We start from the raw sequence: 22,200 nt of genomic DNA, 5'->3' as shown, positions 1-22,200 counted from the left end.
ATAACTTAATAATACCTTCAGTTTTTCGTAACATGTTGTTGTAATCCCTATAGTTGAATATTACAATTCCAGCCTTCAACCTAGACGAGAACATACAGCCAAAGATATTAACGAACTAATACAGCAAAAAAAGAAACCACATACAAGTTAGATTAGAAAATTGATTATAAAGACATTAATTGGACTTTAATTTTTGTTAAAGTGTTAGAGAAATCATATTTTATTGTGTTATACCCTTGTGCTGTGTAGGTGGTATTCTTTTAGAAGAGTCTAGAATGTTCATGTGACAAGATGTCATTGGTGAGATGTCTCGACCGGTTGTCACCATTAAAAAATTCTCCATATCGTAACCAACTCTTCATATATAAGTAATGAACGAACTAACGGCTGGACATCTAAGAATTTGAGCTTCTACTTTTGAATATTCTTCATTATCATCTCTAAATACTCCACATTAACATGGTATCAAAGCAGGTGGTTATAAGTTCAAACCTTGTCGTCACTCTACCTCTCATTTAGAAAGTTGAAAATCCCACATGTTGTGCCCCATTTATTAAAGAGGAGCCTAGACCCACAAGTGAGAGGGAGTATTAGAATTATGGTCAAATGATTAATTCACCTTTCTTAACAGCTTAGGCTATCATGACAATCGATAATCAGCTGAGAGAGTGCATCCTGAATAGTTTTAGAAATGGAAACACATGGTGTATGGAAATAAAGCAAGAGAAGGAAGGAGAGAACGACTGACAAGAAACAAAATTACTAATAGGATACTCAGTAGTAGATAAACGAGTATATTCTCGAAGAGCAAGGAGAAGTATGTCTAGGTTAGGGGATGATGAATGATCCACAGGCAAGAATGATGATGGAGGGGTCACTACTCACTGGAAGTGGAGGCCTAGGGACATCTAGTATAAACTTGTAATGGAGCAGGGGCCTTGGGTTTGTTTCTCAAGGGCAATGTCTACAAGTTGTGGAAAGCATTATATGGTCTCAAGCAGTCACCACGAGCATGGCTTGGGAAATTTCCCGAAATGTTCATCGATTTTGGTCTCTGTAATCCACCTACACACTGATGCTGGATACATACTTCTTATGGTTTATGTGCGCTACATCACTGATTCTCCCAAAAGCTTCCATTATTGAGATATGATAAATTTAATTATTTAACCACATACTTCTTATACTCCCCCTCACGTGTGGGCATAAACTCCCTTTTCATAGGTGAGGCCCAACAAGTGGAATTTTAAATGGGAGGTAAAGTGGAGGAGACAAGAATCGAACTCAAAACCTCTTACTTTGATACCATGTTAAATTACAGATTGTCACAAAAGCTTAAGCTATCGAGATATGATAAATTTAATCATTTAACTACATACTTCTAACAACGTGGATGATATGGTAATTACTGAAGTTGATTCTAAAGGCATCACCAGATTGAAACAATTCTTGCAACTTCACTTTCACACCAAAGATCCTGGAAAACTGTGATACTTTTTAGGGATTGAAGTTACACAGTCAAAACAAGGCATCAATTTATATCTAAGGAAGTATGTACTGGATATCATCGAAGATACAGGATTGTTGGGTTCTTGTCTTGTTGAAACTCCTATGGATCCAAATCAAAAACTCTTAAGGGATAAAGGAGATCCATTTTTTAGATGCTAGTTAGTATCATCGGTTGGTTAGGAAGCTTAACTTTCCCACCATTACGAGGCCAAACATCTCATGCTAGTCAGCGTGGTGAATCAACTTCTAGAAGCCCCAAGACTCTCACATTGGAATGCTTCTATTCAGATTGTTAGATATCTAAAGAGAGCCCTAGGTCAAGAAATATTTTTTAAAAGGAATGGTCATCTTAGGGTGGAAGGCTTCTCTCATGCAAATTGGGCAAGATCACTTCAGATAGAAGGTCCACAACGGGATATTGCATATTCCTAGGAGGAAATCTTGTAGTGTGGAGAAAAAAGAAGCAAAATGTAGTTGCTTGGTCTAGTGCAGAAGTAGAATATAGAGCAATGGCACACACCGCTAGTGAGCTGAACATGGTGACAGACCTTTCTTCAAGAGTTAAGCCCCACTATAGCTTCTCCCATCCCACCATCTAATGATAATCAAGATGCTATCCACATTGCATCCAATCCTGTTTTCCTTGAAAGGACCAGGAACATTGAAAAAATTGCCATTTTGTGAGAGACAAAATTCTGACTGGAACCATTGCTACACTATTTGTGAAGTCTGAAGGCCAACTTGCCGATACCTTTATAAAGGCATTATGTAGTAATTATCTAGAGTCTATTTGTTCCAAGCTAGGCTTATATGACATATATGCTCCAGCTTGAGGGAGAGTGTTAGAAGTTAGAGAAAAAATATTGTATTGTGTTGTGTGGGTAGTACTCTTCTGGAAGAGTCTAGAATATTCTGATGATGAGGCGTCCTTGGTAAGGTGTCCCTACCAGCTGTCAACATTAGAATATTCTACATCAATTGTATCCAAATCTTCATATATAAGTAATGAATGGACTGAGGGCTGGATATCTAAGAATTTCAACTTCTCCTTTTGAATATTCATCATTAACATCTCTAAAAACTCCACATTAACAATTTTATTTTTCATTAAAAAAAAAAGACAAGCAGAGATCAATTAATGTACTAGAGAAAGGAATGATTTTTTATTCAGGTTAATGGAGTGAAAAAAGGTCTAAAATCCTTTTTGGTACTCTTCACTCCTCACACAACTACATTGTTAGAAAGATATCAATGTATTTAGCTGCTATATGACTCTCCTTTTATTACATAATGGGGCAACAGATCTAATATTTTCGTTTCAAAACTCTAGCAACCTGTCATCCATATAAATATTGTTGTTCTTGGAAAACTTTCTGCTGAAACCACTGATTAAGACCCCAAATTCATTAATCAGGTCCAGGTTCTGTCCCTATGTTTTCCTCAAGCTCAATACCTTTTTGTTCCATAAATTCCTAAGAACATAGCACTAGCCAGGAGCCCCCACAGCAAAAATGGGCAAGGAGATCTTGTCTCAACTTATCTTTTTGTCCTTGCAATGGAAGAATTTACAAGGATTATAAGATCTAAAGTAGCTAATTTTCAGCAATTGAAGTACCACCCTAACTGTGCTTGTTTGGGGATTACTCACTTGAGCTTTGCAAATAATTTACTCATCTTTGCTGCAGCTGATTTGCCCTCAATTCATTTAATAAAGGAGGCTTTTCCCTCTCTGGTCTCTCAGTTAACCAAAGCAAAAGTGAAATTTTTGGTACTGCTGTCAAAGATGACCACCAGCAACAAATCCTATCATCCCTGCAATTCAAGCATGGGACATTGTGAGTCAGATATCTTGGATGGCCCCTTATCACTGGTAAGCTCAGTTTTAAGGATTTGCAGTCCTCTAATTGAAAGGATCCCTGCTAGACCAAGTTCATGGACAGCAAGAAAGCTTTCATTCTCAGGTAAACTACTCTTTATGCAGTCAATTCTATGCAGCATCAATGTTTTGGTTAAGTATTCTCATTCTTCCTAAAAAAGCTATCAAAGCTACAGAACAGAGATTAAACCACTTTTTGTGGAAGGGGCCAGATGAAAACCAGAGGTAGTTTTAAGGTTTCTTAGGATCAAGTCTGCTCTCCTAAAAGAGAAGGGTGCGTGGGCCTGAAAAAGGTGGAAGATTGGAACAAAGCAACAGCCCTGAAGCAAATCTGGAACCTTTTCAGGTTGGCTCATGGGGATGGAGAAATCTGGTGAAGCTTAGAACTAAGGCAAGGAAGTTTCTAAGCTATGTAGTAGGTGATGGGAAGAGTATCTTCCTATGGCTAGATAACTGGCACCCTGATGGCATATTGTATCAAGTTTATGGTCCTAGAATTGTATATGATGCAGCTACCTCTACTTATCCCACCAAAAAAAAAATGATATTGATGCCAAATTGCACGGTATCCTGATAGATAAGGAACACATTTGGAAGCCTGCAAGAACTGATGACGTCGTTAAAATCCAAAGTAAGCTGCACCTAATTAACCTAAAGAAAAAAAGACAAGGCAGCCTGGACGGCTTCTTCCTCAGGAAAATATGACGTTGATGACACATGGAATCAGATAATATGCAAGAAGAATGAAGTCCCATGGTGGAGATTGATCTGATTTTCTACTGCCATCCCCAGGCACAGGCTTCTCAACAAAGGCAAGGCAGATGCAATGGGGATTGCAGAAGAGTGATTGAATGCATAATCATTTTTTCTTAGAATGCTCCTCTACCAAAAGGGTCTGGAAATGCATAATGAACCTATATTTGATTCCTGATGTTCCTGCAAACTGAGAAGCCTCGGTCAGCTGGGGCATTAATTATATTAAAGGAAAATAGTCTTAGAGTTTCTCTATTTAAACTGGCTTGGTGGGCAATAGTTTATCACCTATCGCTTCAACAAAACAGCAGAGTTCTTAAAGGAGTCATCAAATCAGAGGAACAGCTGGTCAAGCATATCAAAAGAGATGTCAAAGCAAAAATGGAAGCGAATTCCTAGATAAAGAATTTCAATAGCAGCAGGGTTTTACTCTCTAATTACGGTGTTTTCTGAAGGTGTTTGATGTTGATAAAAAGGTCAGTAGGGCCACTGTGTTTTCTGAGTTGTATTGATGTATAGCTTATGACCCTCACCTCCCCATTGTATCTCTATTGGGGCTGTTTAGGCTTTGCCAGACGTAGTTTTAGTTGTATTGATTTTGTTACTCTGCTTTGTTGCCTTGTGAATCCTCTTTGTATATCTGTCAAGGCTTTGTCAGTACTTGGTTTTGTGGTAATGAATCATCCAACTTATCGGGGAAAAAAAAAACCCCATTAGATCAACTCAATTTGATTAATGGTGCTGGTTATTATACTATTAGCCAATGATCCTACTGTTTTAACAAATATATCAAATATATACACACCGATGCATACATCATACAACAAACATAAGTTTGACACTAACAAAAAAGTTTCACTATAGGAAGATGAGCATTGATGCAAAAAAAAGATTTGCAAAAAAATGACTTTTTTATAATATATAAAAAATAATAAAATAAAATAATAAAAAAAAACCCATCAATGAGGTTATACTTTCAATACTCAAAAAGAAAACATGTTAAGACGGAACTCTTACCTCCTTTTACGCCTTGCTTGTATTTTGTAATGCAAACATCTTGGAAGAAATGAAGGCTACAACATAGAAAGTGCTTTATTATTAAGTAGAATGAAAGAGTGAATTTATTTTTCAAAAGAGGTGACCTAGAAGTAAGCACCCAAAATAAGTCATAATAAGGTACCAACATGTGAAGGGCATAGAGATCAGAACCCAACATGTAATAAACAAGGTTGACCAACATCAGTATCAAAATGATCAAGCCTATAATACAATAAAATCATGCAATATTACCCTCAAATTTCCTAGAAGGGCCATATCCTATAGTGGTTTAGTATTCATTATGCACAAGAAGAACTGAAGAAGAAAATTTTGATGCTGAGTGAATTTAAGGTTCCAAAATAGTCATGCTAAAAGAACATAAATGAGTTAAACACATATTCTGCAAGGAAATGCAAGATAGTACATTGTCTATAGCACGGTGACGGAGAATATTGTATAGTTCAACGGGCTTGCAATATATCAGGAGAGTCTCTTCAGCTGCAGTTGCCTCTTCTACAGATGAATGAACACAAGAATTTTGATGGCACATCTTATCCACACTCCCCAATGGGTGCAACAGCTATCAGAATTCCTGTTCCATGACAGGAGATGAGTGTCAAAATTGGCATACATAATTTAATTATTATATCATACACAATGCTTGCCAGTAAGTAATCATACAATCAGGATATCTTCTAGAGACACAATAATGCTAAATTTATTTGTAATTCTCTACGAACATGACATACTTCTGCATATGTAAGCTCCTTATAATAAATCAAGGAATATCAATTTTTTTTTATAGATAAAAAAAAATTCATTAAAAGGAACTAAAAGGACGCAACCAATGTACAAGGGGGATGTGTACAAGATATATCCCATTAATTAAGAGCGAAAATCTAGCATGTCAAGAAAACCGACAAAAGGAAAATTGCCTTAAAGTATTCATCCACTCAAATAAAAATTTGAGAAATGAGTGTTTTAGATCTAAGATTGAGCATTCACATCCTTCAAAGAACCAAAGATTTCTCTCTCCAAATGCACCACATGAGATAATGCTTGACTAACACATGCAGCACCAATCTGCAATAATAAGACAGTGTTTCCTTAGATTATCCATAGTTAGAATTCTCCTCAAAGCTGTTGTCCAAAGAAAGAATGTCATTTACTTTTACGTCACCCAATAGTGATTTGGGAGCTAAGATTCTAGCACAATCATCATCATTTTTTGCAACAATGCCCGTAAATTCAAATGTTCCTCAATAAGGTTAAATGTTATTTATTATTTAACAATTTATCTTTAAAAAATTATTATAACATTGATGTATTCTCTTATGATTGTTCCTAAGTCTATCCAGGAAGCCTTGTCCATTCCTGGCTGGAAAATAGCCATGGAAGCTGAGATGTCAGCAGCATTGTATCAAAATAACACATGGGATTAATACCTCTTCCGTCTAGAACTTCCACTATTGGCTGTTGTTGGGCGTATACTATGAATTACTTACCTTATGGGTCCATTGAGCACTAGAAGACTCATCTTGCTGCCAACAGTTACACCCAAAACTATGGAGTCAAAGCTTAATACAACATTAAGCAATCTCCCAAAGCCTGGTTTGGCAAGATTAGTAAATCAATTGTCAAATTTGAAATGCATCTTTGTCAATCTGACCACTCCATTTTCTCTTGTGCTTCAAAAAGAGGAAAAATTTTATTGATAGTTTATGTTGGTGACGTCATCATAACTGGTCACTGAATCAAAGGTGTTCTTTCAATTCCCATTCCAAACTAAGGATCTGGGAAAATTTCATTGCTTCTTGGGTATTGAGGTTAGCACTTTTCAAGAAAGGTCATGTGATATTTTGGAAGTGACTGGCTTATTAGGTTCAAAACATGTAGATGCTTGTGGATCCTAATGTCAAATAATATACAGATCAAGGAGAGAAAATATCTAATACAAAGAGATATCGTCAGTTTATGACAGCACCACATTTTCCACACTAGGACATTATCATTAAAGTTACTGATAAAAAAAATTATAAGAAAAAAAAAAAAAAAACCACACATACACTCATTGTTATTCATGTTGTGAGATATATTAAGGCTCATTCTGGTCATGGACTTGTATATAGAACCAATAGTCATTTGTGTGTAGAGGCTTTTTATAAATTTAGATCGAATATGATCACCCTCAGATAGGAGAAAACTTAATCACCTAGAAAAGTAAGAAACATATTGTTGGGTCCCATTCTAGTGCAGAGACTAAATATAGAGCCATGACTCATACATCATGTGAACATATGTGAATCAAGAATCATCTAGACAAATTGAGTTTAATAGTACAATTGTCCATGACTATGTACTGTGACCACCAAGCAACAATTCACATCACTTTCAACCTAGTGTTCTCTAAGCGGAACAAACATATAGAGGTAGATTGTCATCATGTTCAAGAAAGAGAGGAAAGTGGTCTGATTCCTACCCCATATGTCTCCACAAGGGCTCAAGTTGTTGATATGTTCATAAAACCAATGTTCAGGACTCTAAGACTTGTTATGTAAAAATTTGAGGTTATATGATACCTATACTCCAACTTAAATGGGAGTGTTATGACTACTACTTTAGTGAGTGTTATGACCTTTTTTTTTTTTTTTGATAAATCTAAAAAGGGGAGCAAACATGAGGACTTCCCAAGAGGTCACCCATCCTAGTACTACTCTCACCCAAACACACTTGCTAATATATTGTTTTATAAGTTAAAAAATAGGTTTATTAGATCCACTAGGTGAGGTAACAGGTACGCCCAAAGGCTGTTCACGTCCCTGTCACGGGAGATGCCAACCATCTCTCCTTACTACGAACACATGACCAATATTGTTTAAGTTGTGAGGGCAATTGGGTCATTTTGTAGAGTGGGATTAACTTATAAATAATACATGTGTTAAAGCTAATGAAATATTCCTCTCAACAAACAATTTATCCAATTGCCTTCTACAGTAGCAATTGTTTTAGACTACCCTCAAAAAAATGCTCAATGTCCATGGCTCTAAAATCCTCTCTAAATACAGTATCTTGAATTCTATAAGGAATTATGAGAGATTTAGAAGAATTCCCTGCAAAACATAATGTTGTGTCGACTTTGAGGAGCTCATATTTCTATTCTTAGCTAAGTTATAATCTGTTTTGTAATATGCAGACCTTCAGTCTCATGCTTCATGTATTATGATTTCAGCTCATAAAAAATAAGCTCCATTACAAAAGCGCACTAGGCGACACAACCCTAGTAAAAGCAAGAGCTAAATATTAACACAAAACGTTGTCATCTAGGACTGCAACATCAGCATTTCCCATGGCAAAGCCCTAGAAATTACTGAATTGCGAAAACAAATTCGCCTAGCCGACCTCAAACACCCCAACAGCTATAAAAAACCTCGTTTGCATCAAACAAACCTCAACTCTAACAAAAACATCGTAGTACTCAACAAACAAAAAATAGAGCAACAACCTTCCACATCCGAAAATTTTCAAATTCCAATGTTTGTTTTTACCAGATTTATCGAGTTTTAAAGATAAAACCTGAATTCGCATGGTTAGAATTCCTAAATTCCTAACTTGTGTTAGGCATGTCAGAACTGTATCAGCATTTATTATTATTATCAGAAACATAATTAGAGTCATAATTCACACTGAAACAGCAAATTCAATCAAATTATATATATGATGATGAAGAGGCTTACCGGGTCGGATATCCACCGGAGGATTTGGCTATTTCGGTTCAGAGGACTGTCGAACCGGAGAGCAAGCCGTTAACTTAGGTCACCTAACGAGAAAAAAAGCTGACCTACAATTCAAGTCTATGAGTTTAAAACGAACCGAAACGTTTTTTTTTTTTTTCTTTTTCTTTTTTATTCCCTTTAATTTCTTATCCTACCAATTGTTTTTGGTTTTTTTTTTTTTTTTCAAACTTTGGCATCAGCTTATAAGTAGTTCAACTTTAAGTTTTTATATACAGTTTTTTAAAACTTTAAAACTGTATTAGGTAACAGTTTTTGTTTTCTATTAAAGCAAAAACACAGTTTGGTTAGTTTGTTTTTTGTTTATTTTAAGTTGTTAAACAAGTTTTTTTAGTCTCAAAAATATAAAATTGCTTTTGAAAACATAAAATAAGAGAAAAACAGTTACCAAACATATCCATTAATGAATCAATCTCATTTAATGAGTTAGCATTAAAGTTCAAATCCTAGTAATAACATATTTTAGTATTTCTATTTCTTTCTTCAAAAAAAAAAAATTTTATTTTCAACTAACCAAACATTTTTTTATTTCAAAAATATAAGAAATTTTTTTTATTTATATTCTCAAAAACAAGTTTTTGAAAATAAAAAACAAAAATTGTTACCAAATATAGCCTAAATGCATATTTTCATTAACTTTTGAAAATTAAAAACTAAAAATAGTCTTTTGTATGTTTTTAGTTTCTTTCACAAATTGAGTTTTGATAACAGTTTTTGTTTTCTGTTTATTTTAGGTTGCCAAACAAGTTTTTTAGTCTCAAAAATAGAAATTTTTTTTTTAAACAAAAAATAAAAGAAAAAATAGTTACCAATCATACCCTAATTTTTCCTTACCTTTTCAAAAAATTTCAAAATCTATTTAGCATAGTTTTAACCAAAAAAAAAAAAAGACCAACCAAATAGCCGTTACTTTTAGTCAACTTTTGTTTTTTAAAGTTTAATTACAAGTTGAGTCCCATTAATTATTAAAAATATGAAAATTGCCTATTGTTATTATGCTTTTAATCAAATTCAAATTCGGCAAAGAATTTTTTTTCATTCTTGAAAATTGGAATATAGTCTATGGTCATTTTCCATCCGTACAATTAAAAAAAAATTTCTTTGTAAATTTAAAATATTACTCATTTTGCTACTCCATAGACTTTTTTTTTTTTTTTTTGCTAAATAAAAAAGGGAGTTTCTAGTGCAAGCTCATCAACTTCATGTTATATAACAATAATAAGTAATACCACATGTACCACACGGATCTTGCTTAGACCATCTCTTGAATCGCTCCTCTCTAAGTGCTAAGAGTAGGACAATGACTCCTGTTATTCCATTGACTTTCATTGAAATTTTTTATTTCTTGATATTACATAATGTGTGTGTGTATTTTTATTTGAGGGATGAAAAGAAAATTTCAACCTTCAACTTTTTAATAGAAATTTCAATTTTTTCTTCAAAATGTATTCTTAGTTCGATTATAGACCTATAGCTATAAGTCTATAAGTTGAAATAGACCGAATGGCTCCTTTTATTTATTTTTTTCCGGTTTTATTTCAAATTCCTATGCTTTTTTTTTTTAACATTTACTTCATTTTTTATATTTACTTTATTAGAAAAAATCATTTCCCTCAAAAAAAAAAATGACCAACCAATTAGCTGTTAGTCAACTTTAAAAAAAAATAGTTAATTACAAGTTGAGTCCCCAAGCTTAAACAAGAGTTGTAATGTCCCATTAATTATTGAAAATATGCAAATTTCCTATTGTTATTTTTCTAAAATCAAATTCAATTTTGGCAAGAATATTTTTTTTGTTCTTGAAAATTAAAATATAGTAAATTTTCTGTTTCAATCCCTTCAATTTAAAAAGAAATATTTTTTTAATTGGAAATATAAAATGTTACTCATTTCGTCATTCCATCAAAAATTATTTTTGTTCACTGAAACTTAACAAGAGTGGACGAAATAATAAAAGTATAAAATTTTAAATTTCTAGGGACAAAAATAGAACCTAGAATGTATTTGAGGGATGAAAAGAAAATTTTCTCCTTCAACTTTTAATTGAAGTTTCAATTTCTATAAAACATGTCCCTCGACTGGTTGTATTTTACACGTGTTATTTTAAAATACGTATTCTACCCTCATGATCAGAGAGAGAGAGAGAGAGAGAGAGATTAAATTGGCCATTGCATCCTTGGCTCAATCAAAGTACCAGTGTACCACTTCAACAATTAAATTGGTCATAGATTGTAATTGATACATTAGATTAGGGTCCTCCAAAAATTTTAGGGTAACTCTAGTATGATGTTACTAAAATGTTATTCATCAATTATGAAATGAATTGAATAGATTTTGCAATGTCATCAACATTAAATAAACATCAACTATCACAATTGTGGGATCTATTTAAATAGTTAATAAGACATTATAAAAAAAAAAATTGTTAATAACATGGTACAATCTAATTCACTTATTTCAAAATAACAAAATAAGATTTTAGAAACTCTACAGTAAAGTTATCCTAAAGGATTTTAATCTTGATACATCAATGTTTAAAGTGTATATAGTTATTAGTATTACACCTTTTATATGGCTATAGTTTTTTTTTTTTTTTTTAGAAAGAGTTTCAACCTATGGCGTTCGCTCCTGATGATAGCTCTTAATTATCAGACCAAGACACCAATCAGTTTTTGGTGTAAACAGGAATTGAACCTTAAATCTCTTATTCAACTATCAGAGATTTTACCAATTGAGCTAACTGAAACCCACTTTTATATGGCTATAGCTAAGGGCTTTAACCAGCGATGCTGAAATGGGTTAAAACTTAAAAGAGTAACAGTGGAGCCGCAACTAAAACAATAACAACATGGGTGGGTCATGGAGATTTTGGAAATGCTTGAGTCTTAACTTTGGGGTTTGCAATAAGGTGAATTGATTATAGTTTTTTAGGTGTGGCAATTTTCCGAGTCCCTGATGACTTTGTCTCCTCCTTCCTTTGGCATTCCTTTCTCCTTTTTTTATTTCAAATTGTAAAGCATTACAATGTTGATAATCTAACATTCAACAAGTGGAATTCTCATCGATAGACTGACAAACCAAAGAAATTTTTCTCAAAATAGGCAGCGTGGTTGGCAGAGCAAACTTAGTAAGTAATGGGGTAGGACGTTGGAAATGCTGCGCAATAGTTAGATATGAGCTGCCCAATCACACCAGAATCTTAACAACATTTGAAAGTCTTGTGCCCTTTTTGGCAAAGATGGCTTGGATAGGTTTAACAAAAAAGGACAGCTTTATGTTCCAATCTCCCAAGGATTAAAGTATAAGGTACATCCAAATGGGCTAAGGTAGGAACTTCTTGAAAGCCCCCATGGACTTGCCACAACTTAGAAAAAATCCCTGTCTAAGGGAGCATGTATCCTAATAACTAATGAGCAAGGGGAAAGCACACAAATTTAGGAGGCCCCTTTGGTCTCCGATTTATCGGAGGTCATACCAAAACTTAAAAATGAAGAATTGATCACTTGTACTTGATATCGTCTCAATTAATACAACAAGATCAATAGGGTTGATTTTTTCAACATTAACATTTTAAAAAAAATGAATTATTTTCATTATTTTATTTTTTTTGATAACAACCTTAAAATGAATTAGGAAACTATTTCTTGTGTGAGATGAAGTTTTTTTTATTTAACTTCATATGCGATACAGTTGTGTATTTTAGCAGAAAATAACTTTATTTCATATTAAGCTAAAAGAAGTTAAGAGAAATTTTATTTTAACCCATTTTTTCTGATTCTAAAAAAAATATACAAAAATACCAAAAATTATCTTCACATAAGTTTTTTTTTTTTAATAAAACAAACGTTACCAAGACAATAATTATGATCCCAATAGGCTCCTAGGAATAGCAAGACAAATGGATTTGGAACTTAAATTCAAGCGAGACATTTACAGTGAAATTTATGTATTGTATAGCTAGAAGACAAACTAACTTAATGAAGGAAACGTTCATAAAAAATTTAAAAAATAAAAATAAAAAATAAATAAAAAAGTTCATCAAAAACTTAATGAAGGAAACCAACTGAGAGGGACAATTTGGAAAACTAAAGTGCATGAGATGCTTGAAGTGTCTCTTTAGAGGATGGCATCACCGCCCGGGATTAGATAAGCTACTGTGTTTTTGTTTCGATATTAACATTTTTTTTTTAAATGAATCATTTTTCAAAAAGTATGTTTTTAGAAAAATTATCTTATTTTTTCATATATGACGGCAACTGTAAACTTAGTTAGAAAACTATCTCTTGACTTCTCTTATTTAACTTTGCATAAATTAAAGTTGTTTTCCACAAAAATTTAGTAGAGTAAAAAAACTCTATCTCATATTAAATTAAATAAGGAAAGTTAAGAGATAGTTTTCTTTTAATCCATTTTTTTTCAATACTACCAAATACAAGAAAATACTAAAAAAAAAAAATATATATATATATATATATATATATCTTCACATTAGATTTTCCATTGAAACAAACAAAAACCTTTGATTATAAATTGCCTTATATGTAAGGATAGCAATTTTTATCCAAATCCCTTAACCCATCCATGGCCAACTTAATTTGGGTAAGTCGGCTCAATCCAATTAAACATTTTGGGTTAATTGAGTAAATATCTATTGGGTAATCTAGTTAAATAGGTCTTAATGGGTAAACTTAGTGGGTACCAATATAAGATTCTAAACCTTAAAATGTTTTTAAAATTTGAAAAAAAAAATTCTAAAACCTAAAGAACTATCCAGCCACTCTCTCTCTTGCTTCTAAAGCCTAAAGAGAAAAGTTTTTTCTTTGATTTTCTTTTCATTTTCTCAACCACCAAATGAATCCTAAGCCTTTAATTCTCTCTCTCGCACACTTTTGGAAGATGTTTAGTGTTAATACTTAATATTGTAGAGAGGCCAATTAGGGAACCCACAAACTTGCCACTTTTTTTTTAGAAACAAGTACATACACAAAAGGGGGAGGGAATGAGACTAAATAGAGAGGTCAATTAGGCAACCAACAAACTTGCCACTTGGTTGGTCGCCAAATATTTTTACCATTGCTGTAAAAAAATTACACCTTTTATTTAAAAATTTCACGCGTTTTAAATATAATAAAATTTATTAACATCAAGGGTAATGTTCCTATTTTCAATAAATACATTGCTTAATTTTATACTTCGAGGATGTTACAATGGACCTCATAGTTTTGGGAGAAAAATACAATTAAACTTTATGGGTTTTTTTTTTTTTTGTGGAGGTGAAGATAGGAGGAGATTAATGCTGCATTGAAAATAGACTGAAACACAAGCATATTGCAAATATAGGACATTCTAATTATTTTAATTTCTAACTCCTTGAATATTGTTGATGCCCACTTTTTGACAAAGAGCCCAACAGCAAAAGAAACCCAACAATATAAAGAAGGTTGGAAAGAGAAAATAGTAAGGGAAAAAAGAAGCAAACCTAGCAAGCTGAAATGGCAAGATTGGTGGCTAGCAAGCCCACAAAAAATAAAAAGAGGTAAAGAGGAAGTAAATGGATCAAAAAAGTCCAATGAATGAAGTAGTAAGCCCATGAGAATAATGTTAGGGTTTATGCCCTAAAATCCAATTTATTGACATGTTATAAATAGTTAAACTGTTTAATTATATGAGACTATCTACAAATGAACTAATTGGACATTATCATAGTCCTTGAGATGTATAGTATATGATTTATATGATTTAGTTACAGAAGATATAAATTACAAGTTCCTTGTAAACTCAAAATATAGTTTGTAGTCGGTAATGAAATTGGGCGTTTTGTCTACGAAAACTATGACACATCAACTAAGATGGTTTGTCTTGATTATGAAAATGAAGATTTCTAATTGATGTGTTGATATGTCTTAAATGTGTAAGATATATTGAACTAGATCGTTGTAAGATTAATTATTCAATTAACAACTGTCACCTGAATAATTAATTTCACAACTTCTAATTTCATATACTCTCAATCCTGAGAGGATAGTGAACCCGACCATGAAATGTAGGTTACTTTGATATATTAGAAGTGAAATCTAGTTTAACGGTCAAAACCTCAGTATGTTGGGTAACCACACATAGTGTTGAGGAAACACATATTCTCAAGATTGAATCCAAAATCTCATTCTATAGAGACACGAAATATCAAATATCTCATTGAGATAAGTTTAATGAGAACTGGTTATTCATGGCTGACCATTTTAGTAAAGAGTTACTAAAGTTCATATTTTATGAAATTAGATTTCATAAATATAAATAACTAAAAAATTAAACTGGATACTCAATGAATAAAATAGTTGTTTACAAAGTGACAGTTTATTATGACTTTGTTCGCTATAGATATTTCATGGAGGGGTCAAATTATATTATATTAGATTCTTAGGATATAATTTATTAATAAAGAATCTTGGAAATACACTTTTTCAAAGGAAAATCAATATACATAAAAACTAATTGAGAGACCACTCATCTTGGGAATCATGTGGAATTAGGATGAAGATTAAAGGTATTCTCAAGTGTTGGTTTTGAATTTCACTACACCAAGGTATGCTTTTTCTTCTTTGTTATAGAATTCAAGGTTACATGTTATTTCTCATGAATGAAGTAGATCCTTGTGTTGCTTCCGCTATGGGTCTTGTATGAGATGCAAAACCAGTTTTTTCAACAAATACTAAGAGGTAAAGAGGAAGTAAATGAGTCAGAGAAGCTCCGAAACTGAATTAGTAAACTCATTAGGTTAGCTTAAAGGCCAATAAGCGCGAAAAGTAATCAGAGGTAAGGATATGGTAATTACGCCAAGAAAGCCCGAGGAATGAAATAATGAAATGGGCTGGCACAACAGGAATGTTGGTCAGGAGAGGTAAAGATATGGAAAATAGGCCAAGGAGGCCCTGAGTAAACGATTGATAAAGAAGTGAGTTGGCATGGTAGGAGCATCAGCCTGTAAGCCCATGAGGTAACAAGAAGTAAAAGGAGAGGTAAAGCTATAGTAGGCATGATGAGGTGGTATGACAGGATCCCCAGCCAAGAGGGCCACGAACACAGGAAAAAAAAACATGGACTCGGCAGGAAGATAAGGACCTTTATCCAAGTAATGCCCAATCCAAGGAAGGGATGAAAGGTAAGGAACATGAGTCTAAAGCCCGCGCATCCTTCACGCCACAAGATATAAACACCAACTAGGACGTACAGCAAAATCAAAACAAAAATAGAAGCAGTAGGAATGGTGTGAAGGCCAAAAAGAAACAAATTCAAATGGAGTGGAGCATACACAAAGGGCCTAAGGTTTTCACCTTTTAGGTGATAGAAATCGAACCGAGGGCAGGTTTCTGTCAGATAAAAATAGCCTAAGGTTTTCATCTGTTCGGTGATAGGAATCGAACCAAGGGCAGGTTTCTGTCCTTAGATCAAAAATAGCCTAAGGTTTTCACCTTTTCGGTGATAGGAATCGAACCGAGGGCAGGTTTCTGTCCTTAGATAAAAATAGCCTAAGGTTTTCACATTCTCGGTAATAGGAATCGAACCGAGGGCAGGTATCTGTTTTTAGATCAACATAGCCTAAGGTTTTCGCCTACTCGGTGATAGGAATCGAACCGAGGGCAGGTTTCTATCCTTAGATCAAAATAGCCTAAGGTTTTCACCTGCTCGGTGATAGGAATCAAATCGAGGACAGGTTTCTGTCCTTAGATGGAAGTAGCCTAAGGTTTTCACCTGCTCGGTGATAGGAATCGAACCGAGGGCAGGTTTCTGTCCTTAGATCAAAATAGCCTAAGGTTTTCACCTGCTCGGTGATAGGAATCGAATCGATGGCAGGTTTCTGTCCTTATCATGAATGAGTTGCCTTTACCCTCGCGATTCTCTTTATAATTCTTGCCTGGCAATAATAACTTAAAATAAGAAAAAGGGTAATCTTGCTGAATAAATGCCTTCGTATTAAACATGTAGTAATGCAGGATTACATCAAGTTTATATCTTTGGAGGGTGTGCAGTCACTGATAAAAAATTTACAAATTGTGAACATTCCATGGCCGGTGGAGCGGTTTTTCATCTGAATCCTCCAGATAGTATGCCCCTACTCCAGCAATAGCAGTCACACGGCAGGGCCCTTCCCAGGATGGAGCTAGCTTTCCCGCGCTCGTCTCTCGCGCATTCCCTACGACCTTACAAAGTACCAGATCTCCTGCGGCGAACTCCCTCCTTCTGACGACTCTATTGTACCTCCGGGCAAGCTTCTGTTGATACTCTGCCAGCCAAATGGTGGCCACTTCTCGGTGTTCCTCCAGCAAGTTCAGCTCATTGGCCATTAACTTCTCGTTCTTGTCAGGAGCGAATCTCGCAACTTGGGCGCTGCACAGGTTTACTTCAACAAGGATGACTGCCTCCGCCCCGTAAGTTAGAGAGAATGGTGTTTCTCCCGTGGATCTCCTTGGAGTTGTTCGGTATGCCTATAGGATGCTTGGCAACTCCTCGGCGCATCTACCCTTGGCGCCCTCTAATCTGTTCTTCAGACCGCTCACGATGGCCTTATTAGTCGCTTCTGCCTGGCCATTACTTTGCGGGTAGGCTGGTGTGAAGTATCGGTTTCGGATACCGAGGTTCTCGCAGAACTCCCGAAAAGCCCTGCTATCTAACTGTAGGCCATTGTCCGATATTAAGGATTTCGGCACGTCAAACCTTGTTATAATGTTCTTTCACACGAATCTCTTAACGTCAACATCTCGGATGTTGGCCAGTGCCTCAGCTTTCACCCACTTTGTGAAGTAGTCTACTACCATCAGCATGAACCTTTGGTTGCCCATTGCTCGGGAAAATAGTCTGACTATATCCAGCCCCCAGCGAGCGAATGGCCACGGGCTACAAACTGGGTTCAAGTTCCTGGCCAGTTGGTAGATCATCGGCGCGTGCACCTGACACTATTCATACCTCTAAGCGTATTCGGTAGCTTCCTTCCTCATCTGCGGCCACTAAAACCCCTGGGTTATTGCTCGGTGCGCTAGCGAGCATCCTTCCACGTGGCTACCGCAGGCTCCCTCGTGCTGTTCAGCTAATAGTTCTTTAGCCTGGCTGGGGCGAAGGCACTACAGGTATGGCCCTTCGAATGATCTGCGATAAAGCTTTCGATCAGCAGATAACCAGTATCGACTGAAGTTCACCATACTCTGGCTGCCTCTTCCTTATCTTATGGGGCTCGATCTTCTGCAAGAAAGTCGATGATTGGATCCATCTAGCACTTCTCGGCTTCAATGACCTGTAGAATTAGTGCCTTAGCGATAATACTTTGTTCGGGCACCAACTTTACCCTAGTCAGCCGAGGTACCTCGTCAATTATTGATGATGCTAGAGTTGCCAAAGAATCGGCGTATCGGTTCTGTCCCTGGGCTATCCGCTCGATCTTAACTGTCACAAAGTTACTCATCATCTACTTTACTAGCAGCAGATATTCTATCATCCGAGGATCTTTGGCCTCGAAGTTCCCTTGTACCTGACTTACTATTAGGAGGGAGTCCGAGTACACTTCCACCTCTTTTGCCCCCAGATCCATGACAACCCTTAGTCCGGCCAGTAAAGCCTCATATTCGGCCTCATTATTAGAAGCCCTGAAGCCTAATCTAAATGAGTGTTCTAGCTTCAGATCTTCCGGGGTGATAACCACGATCCCAGCCCCCGTTCCAATCGCATTGGACGCGCTGTCCACAAATACCTTCCATGGCTTGACCTCTACTAGGCAGGTTATGTCTGTACTTCTCGGCGAGAACTCGACAATAAAGTCTGCAAGTACCTGTCCCTTCATTGAGTTCCTCGGCTTGTATCTGATGTCGAAAGAGCCCAGCCGAGTCCCCCACTTGGTTATCCTCCCCGTAAAGTCAGATCTCCTCAACAATGACTGAAGTGGATACTCAGTTAAGACGTGGACTGTGTGGGCCTAAAAGTAATGGGTTAATTTTTGGGCGGAATGCACGAGTGACAGCACCAGTTTTTCCAGTGGTAAATACCTGGTCTCCGTGTCGATTAACATCTTGCTGATGTAATAAATCGGGAGCTGTACACCGCTATCCCTTAGTAGTACGACGCTCGCTGCATGCTCGGATATCGAGAGGTACATATACAAGTCTTCTCCTGGTTCTGGGGCTGGCAACGTCAGTGCCCGCCCAAGGTAATCTGTTAGATCTTGGAAGGCTCTGTCACACTCCTCATCCCATTAGAACCCTTTCCACTTCTTCAGAAGTTGGTAAAAGGGCTGGCATCGATTAGCGAACTTGGAAATAAATCGATTAAAAGCAGCCAGCATACCGGTCAGCTTTTGAACGTCTTTCAAATTGCTCGGTGGTTTGAGACATTTCACGGCTTCAATTTGATCGGGGTTAACTTCAATCCCCTGTTTAGTAATCAAATAACCCAAGAACTTGCCAGATCCAACCCCGAAGGCACACTTATCGACGTTGAGGCGCAGTCGGTGTCGTCAGAGTATCTCGAACACTTCTTGCAAGTCATCAATGTGCTGCCCTTCTTGCTTGGCTTTTATCACCATGTCGTCAATGTACACTTCAACTGTCCGTCCAATCTTATCCCTAAATATCCTCGTTATCATTCGTTGATAAGTGGCTCCTGAGTTCTTCAATCCGAACGGCATCACGGTATAGTGATAGTTAGCATCAGGTGTTAAGAATGTTGTTTTCTCCTGATCCTCGGTTGTTAGGGCAATCTGGTGATAGCCCTGGAAAGTATCGAGGAAACTCATTCTTGGGTGCCTGCACATAGCGTCCACCAATTGATCGATTTTCGGCATTGGAAACGGATCCTTCAGACATGCTTGGTTCAGATCGGTAAAATCAACACAACCCTCCACTTACCGCTCTTCTTTTTCACGACCACCGTGTTTGCGAGCCATTCCAAAAAGAACGTGTCCCTTATGACCCCTGCCTCTCTCAACTTCCCAACTTCCTGTCTAACGGCTTCCACATGCTCTTTAGCAAACCTTCTCGGTCTCTGTTTCTTGGGAGGGCATAAAGGATCCACATTCAGCTTGTGAACTATAAACTTGGGGTTGACACTGGGCACCTCATATGGATTCCATGCAAACACGTCCACGTTTTGTATGAGGAACAACAGTAGCTACACCCTTTCCCCATCATTCAAGCCTGCCCCTATCTGAAAACTCCTTTCACCTCCCGGTAAGATCTTTACGCTTACCAAATCCTCGGCAATGTTGGTCCCCTCCACCTGGGGATGCTGTAATTGCTATAGGGGCGCCTTCTCGACTGATTCCCTCTGCTCCGTTTGTTTGTTTGCCGTGGCTACCAAACACTGTCTGGCTGCTTGCTGATCACCCCTTATTACTGTAATCCCTTCGTTAGTTCAAAACTTGACTTTCATGTGCAAGGTGGATGGTACAGCCCCCATGTCATGTATCCATGGCCTTCCGAATATTGCCGTGTACGGCAAGAAAGAGGCAACCACTATGAATGTCACCATTACCTCCCTGCCTCCCATGATAACTGGAGTGAAATCTGCCTTTCTAGAGTCACCATATGCCCATCGAATCTCATTAAAGGTGTATCATACTTGGACAAGTCCCCCTTTTTTAGGTTGAGCCCCCTGTATAGGTCCGGGTACATTACATCTGTGCCACTCCCTTGATCTATCATTATTCTCTTCACTATAAAACCCCTTACACGGGCCATGACTATTAAAGCATCGTGGTGGGGCTGAGTAGTGCCTTCCAGGTAGTCGTTGTCAAACGCTATGGGTTGTCTACTGTACCTCGGCTTCTTCCCCAGGGATTGTTCACTCGTGCTTCACTTCACTAACACCACGGTCAACACCCCTTTTGTTATGGGTGCTCTAATCGCCCTCGGTGCTGTATGGATGACCTCTATCACTCCCAAAGGGGGTGGGAGAGGGTTTCGATGCAGCCGATCTACTTGCTCGGTCTCCTTATTCCCCGTCTCCATTAGAAACTCCTTCAAATGCCCTGCCTTCACCAACTGTTCCAGGTGATCTTTCAACACCCTACACTGCTCAGTGGTGTGCCTTTTATCTCTGTGATAGGTGCAATATAAATTCTGGTTTCTCCTCGACGGGTCGCCCGCCATCGTTTTCGGCTGCTTAAAATATGGCTCATTTTTTATCCTATCAATGATGTGGTGCACGGGCTCCTTGAACGTCGCATTGACTCCCCCAGTCGCTGGGCCGGGCTCTTGAATTCTCAAATCCTTCCTGTGTCTAGGGTTGAAGCCATTGTTCCGAGGATAACTAATTATTGATTCCTTCCCCTTGGTCTGCAGTTGATTATCTTCTAAGCGCTTGTACTCCTCGATACGCCTCATCAACTGTCTCATATCCTCGGGAGGTTTTAGGGTCAACAATTCTCTCAGCCCAGATTCTTCAGGTAAGCCGATTTGAAAGGTGCTCATTGCGATCTTTTCATTACCCTCGCCGATCTCGTTATACAACTCCCAGTATTGACTGGCATAGTTGCGAAGGGTTTCTCCAGCCCTCATCTTCATTGATAACAACATGTCTACGAGCTACGGCACCCAGCTGCAAGTCATGAACCGCACTTTAAACCCCTGGATTAGTTCCGAAAAACTACGGATCGAACCCTTCTTCAACCTGTTGAACCACCTTAAAGCAGTGAGGCCAAGGCTCGAGGGGAAAACCTTACACATCAATGCATCGTTGTGGGAGTGTAAGGACATCATCTGAATATAGTGACTTACATGCTCCACCGGGTTTGTCTTTCCAGTGTAGGAATTGAACGGTGGGCATGCGAACCGGCTCGACATAGGCGCGCTCTCGATGTCTTTAGAAAACGGAGACCGAGCAGCTTGACGCAATGCTCGGCTCATGGTATCCATGGCCGCATTATGTGGTCGCCCCGCGTCGGGGGAAGTCGATTCACGGTCCGCATACTTTCGCAAATGGTCGCGGTGTCTACAAGACTCGGATTGATGAGATCCTGCCTCACTGCGACTCCCCACACTTACTGACCTTTCCCTTCGTTCTCCCTGGTCCCTTCTCTTGCAACTCCAAATCCCTAACCGCCCTGCGTAGGCGTTCGAGCTCTCGATCCCTTTGCTCAAGCTCCTAGTCTTGTCTGTCAGGGCAGCTGCGGCCCGAGGCATCGGACATTGTCCGGAAGGTTTGGTACGATCCTTATCCGGGCCCAGATTCTTCTACCTCCTCACGTCTTCT

The 22,200-nt window shown here is 37.3% G+C and overlaps 2 protein-coding genes and 1 pseudogene across 3 annotated transcripts in view; all 3 read right to left on the bottom strand.

Moving 5' to 3' along the window:
* LOC142613196 (polycomb group protein VERNALIZATION 2-like) overlaps positions 1-9,057 on the bottom strand; it is a 32,228-nt gene extending 23,171 nt beyond the window's left edge. Inside the window, exons 1-4 of one of the 2 annotated variants that reach the window (XM_075785428.1) lie at positions 8,911-9,057; positions 5,601-5,768; positions 5,156-5,211; positions 16-80 (exon numbers count right to left, since the gene is read on the bottom strand). In XM_075785428.1, coding sequence (XP_075641543.1) covers positions 16-80; positions 5,156-5,211; positions 5,601-5,726 — 247 coding nt within the window. In that variant the 5' untranslated portion in view covers positions 5,727-5,768; positions 8,911-9,057. Of the gene's footprint in view, positions 1-15; positions 81-5,155; positions 5,212-5,600; positions 5,769-6,111; positions 6,136-8,910 lie in introns of those variants that run through there. The other variant, XM_075785429.1, reaches the window with a different exon arrangement.
* On the bottom strand, positions 7,933-8,037 carry LOC142614344 (U6atac minor spliceosomal RNA; annotated as a pseudogene).
* Positions 9,058-20,801: 11,744 nt separating the features above from the next.
* Positions 20,802-21,524, bottom strand: LOC142611991 (uncharacterized). Its single transcript, XM_075784130.1, has one exon. It carries the CDS (start codon positions 21,522-21,524, stop codon positions 20,802-20,804), a length of 723 nt encoding a protein of 240 aa, XP_075640245.1.
* Positions 21,525-22,200: the final 676 nt, after the last annotated feature.

The sequence above is a fragment of the Castanea sativa genome, chromosome 10 (assembly GCF_040712315.1).
Source record: "Castanea sativa cultivar Marrone di Chiusa Pesio chromosome 10, ASM4071231v1".
NCBI lineage: Eukaryota > Viridiplantae > Streptophyta > Magnoliopsida > Fagales > Fagaceae > Castanea > Castanea sativa.
This window is presented reverse-complemented; position numbering and strand designations above follow the sequence as displayed.

Bases quoted from the DNA above. Each gene is read 5' to 3' on its own strand.
- LOC142611991 (XM_075784130.1), bottom strand. From the start codon at position 21,524: ATGTTGTTATCAATGAAGATGAGGGCTGGAGAAACCCTTCGCAACTAT.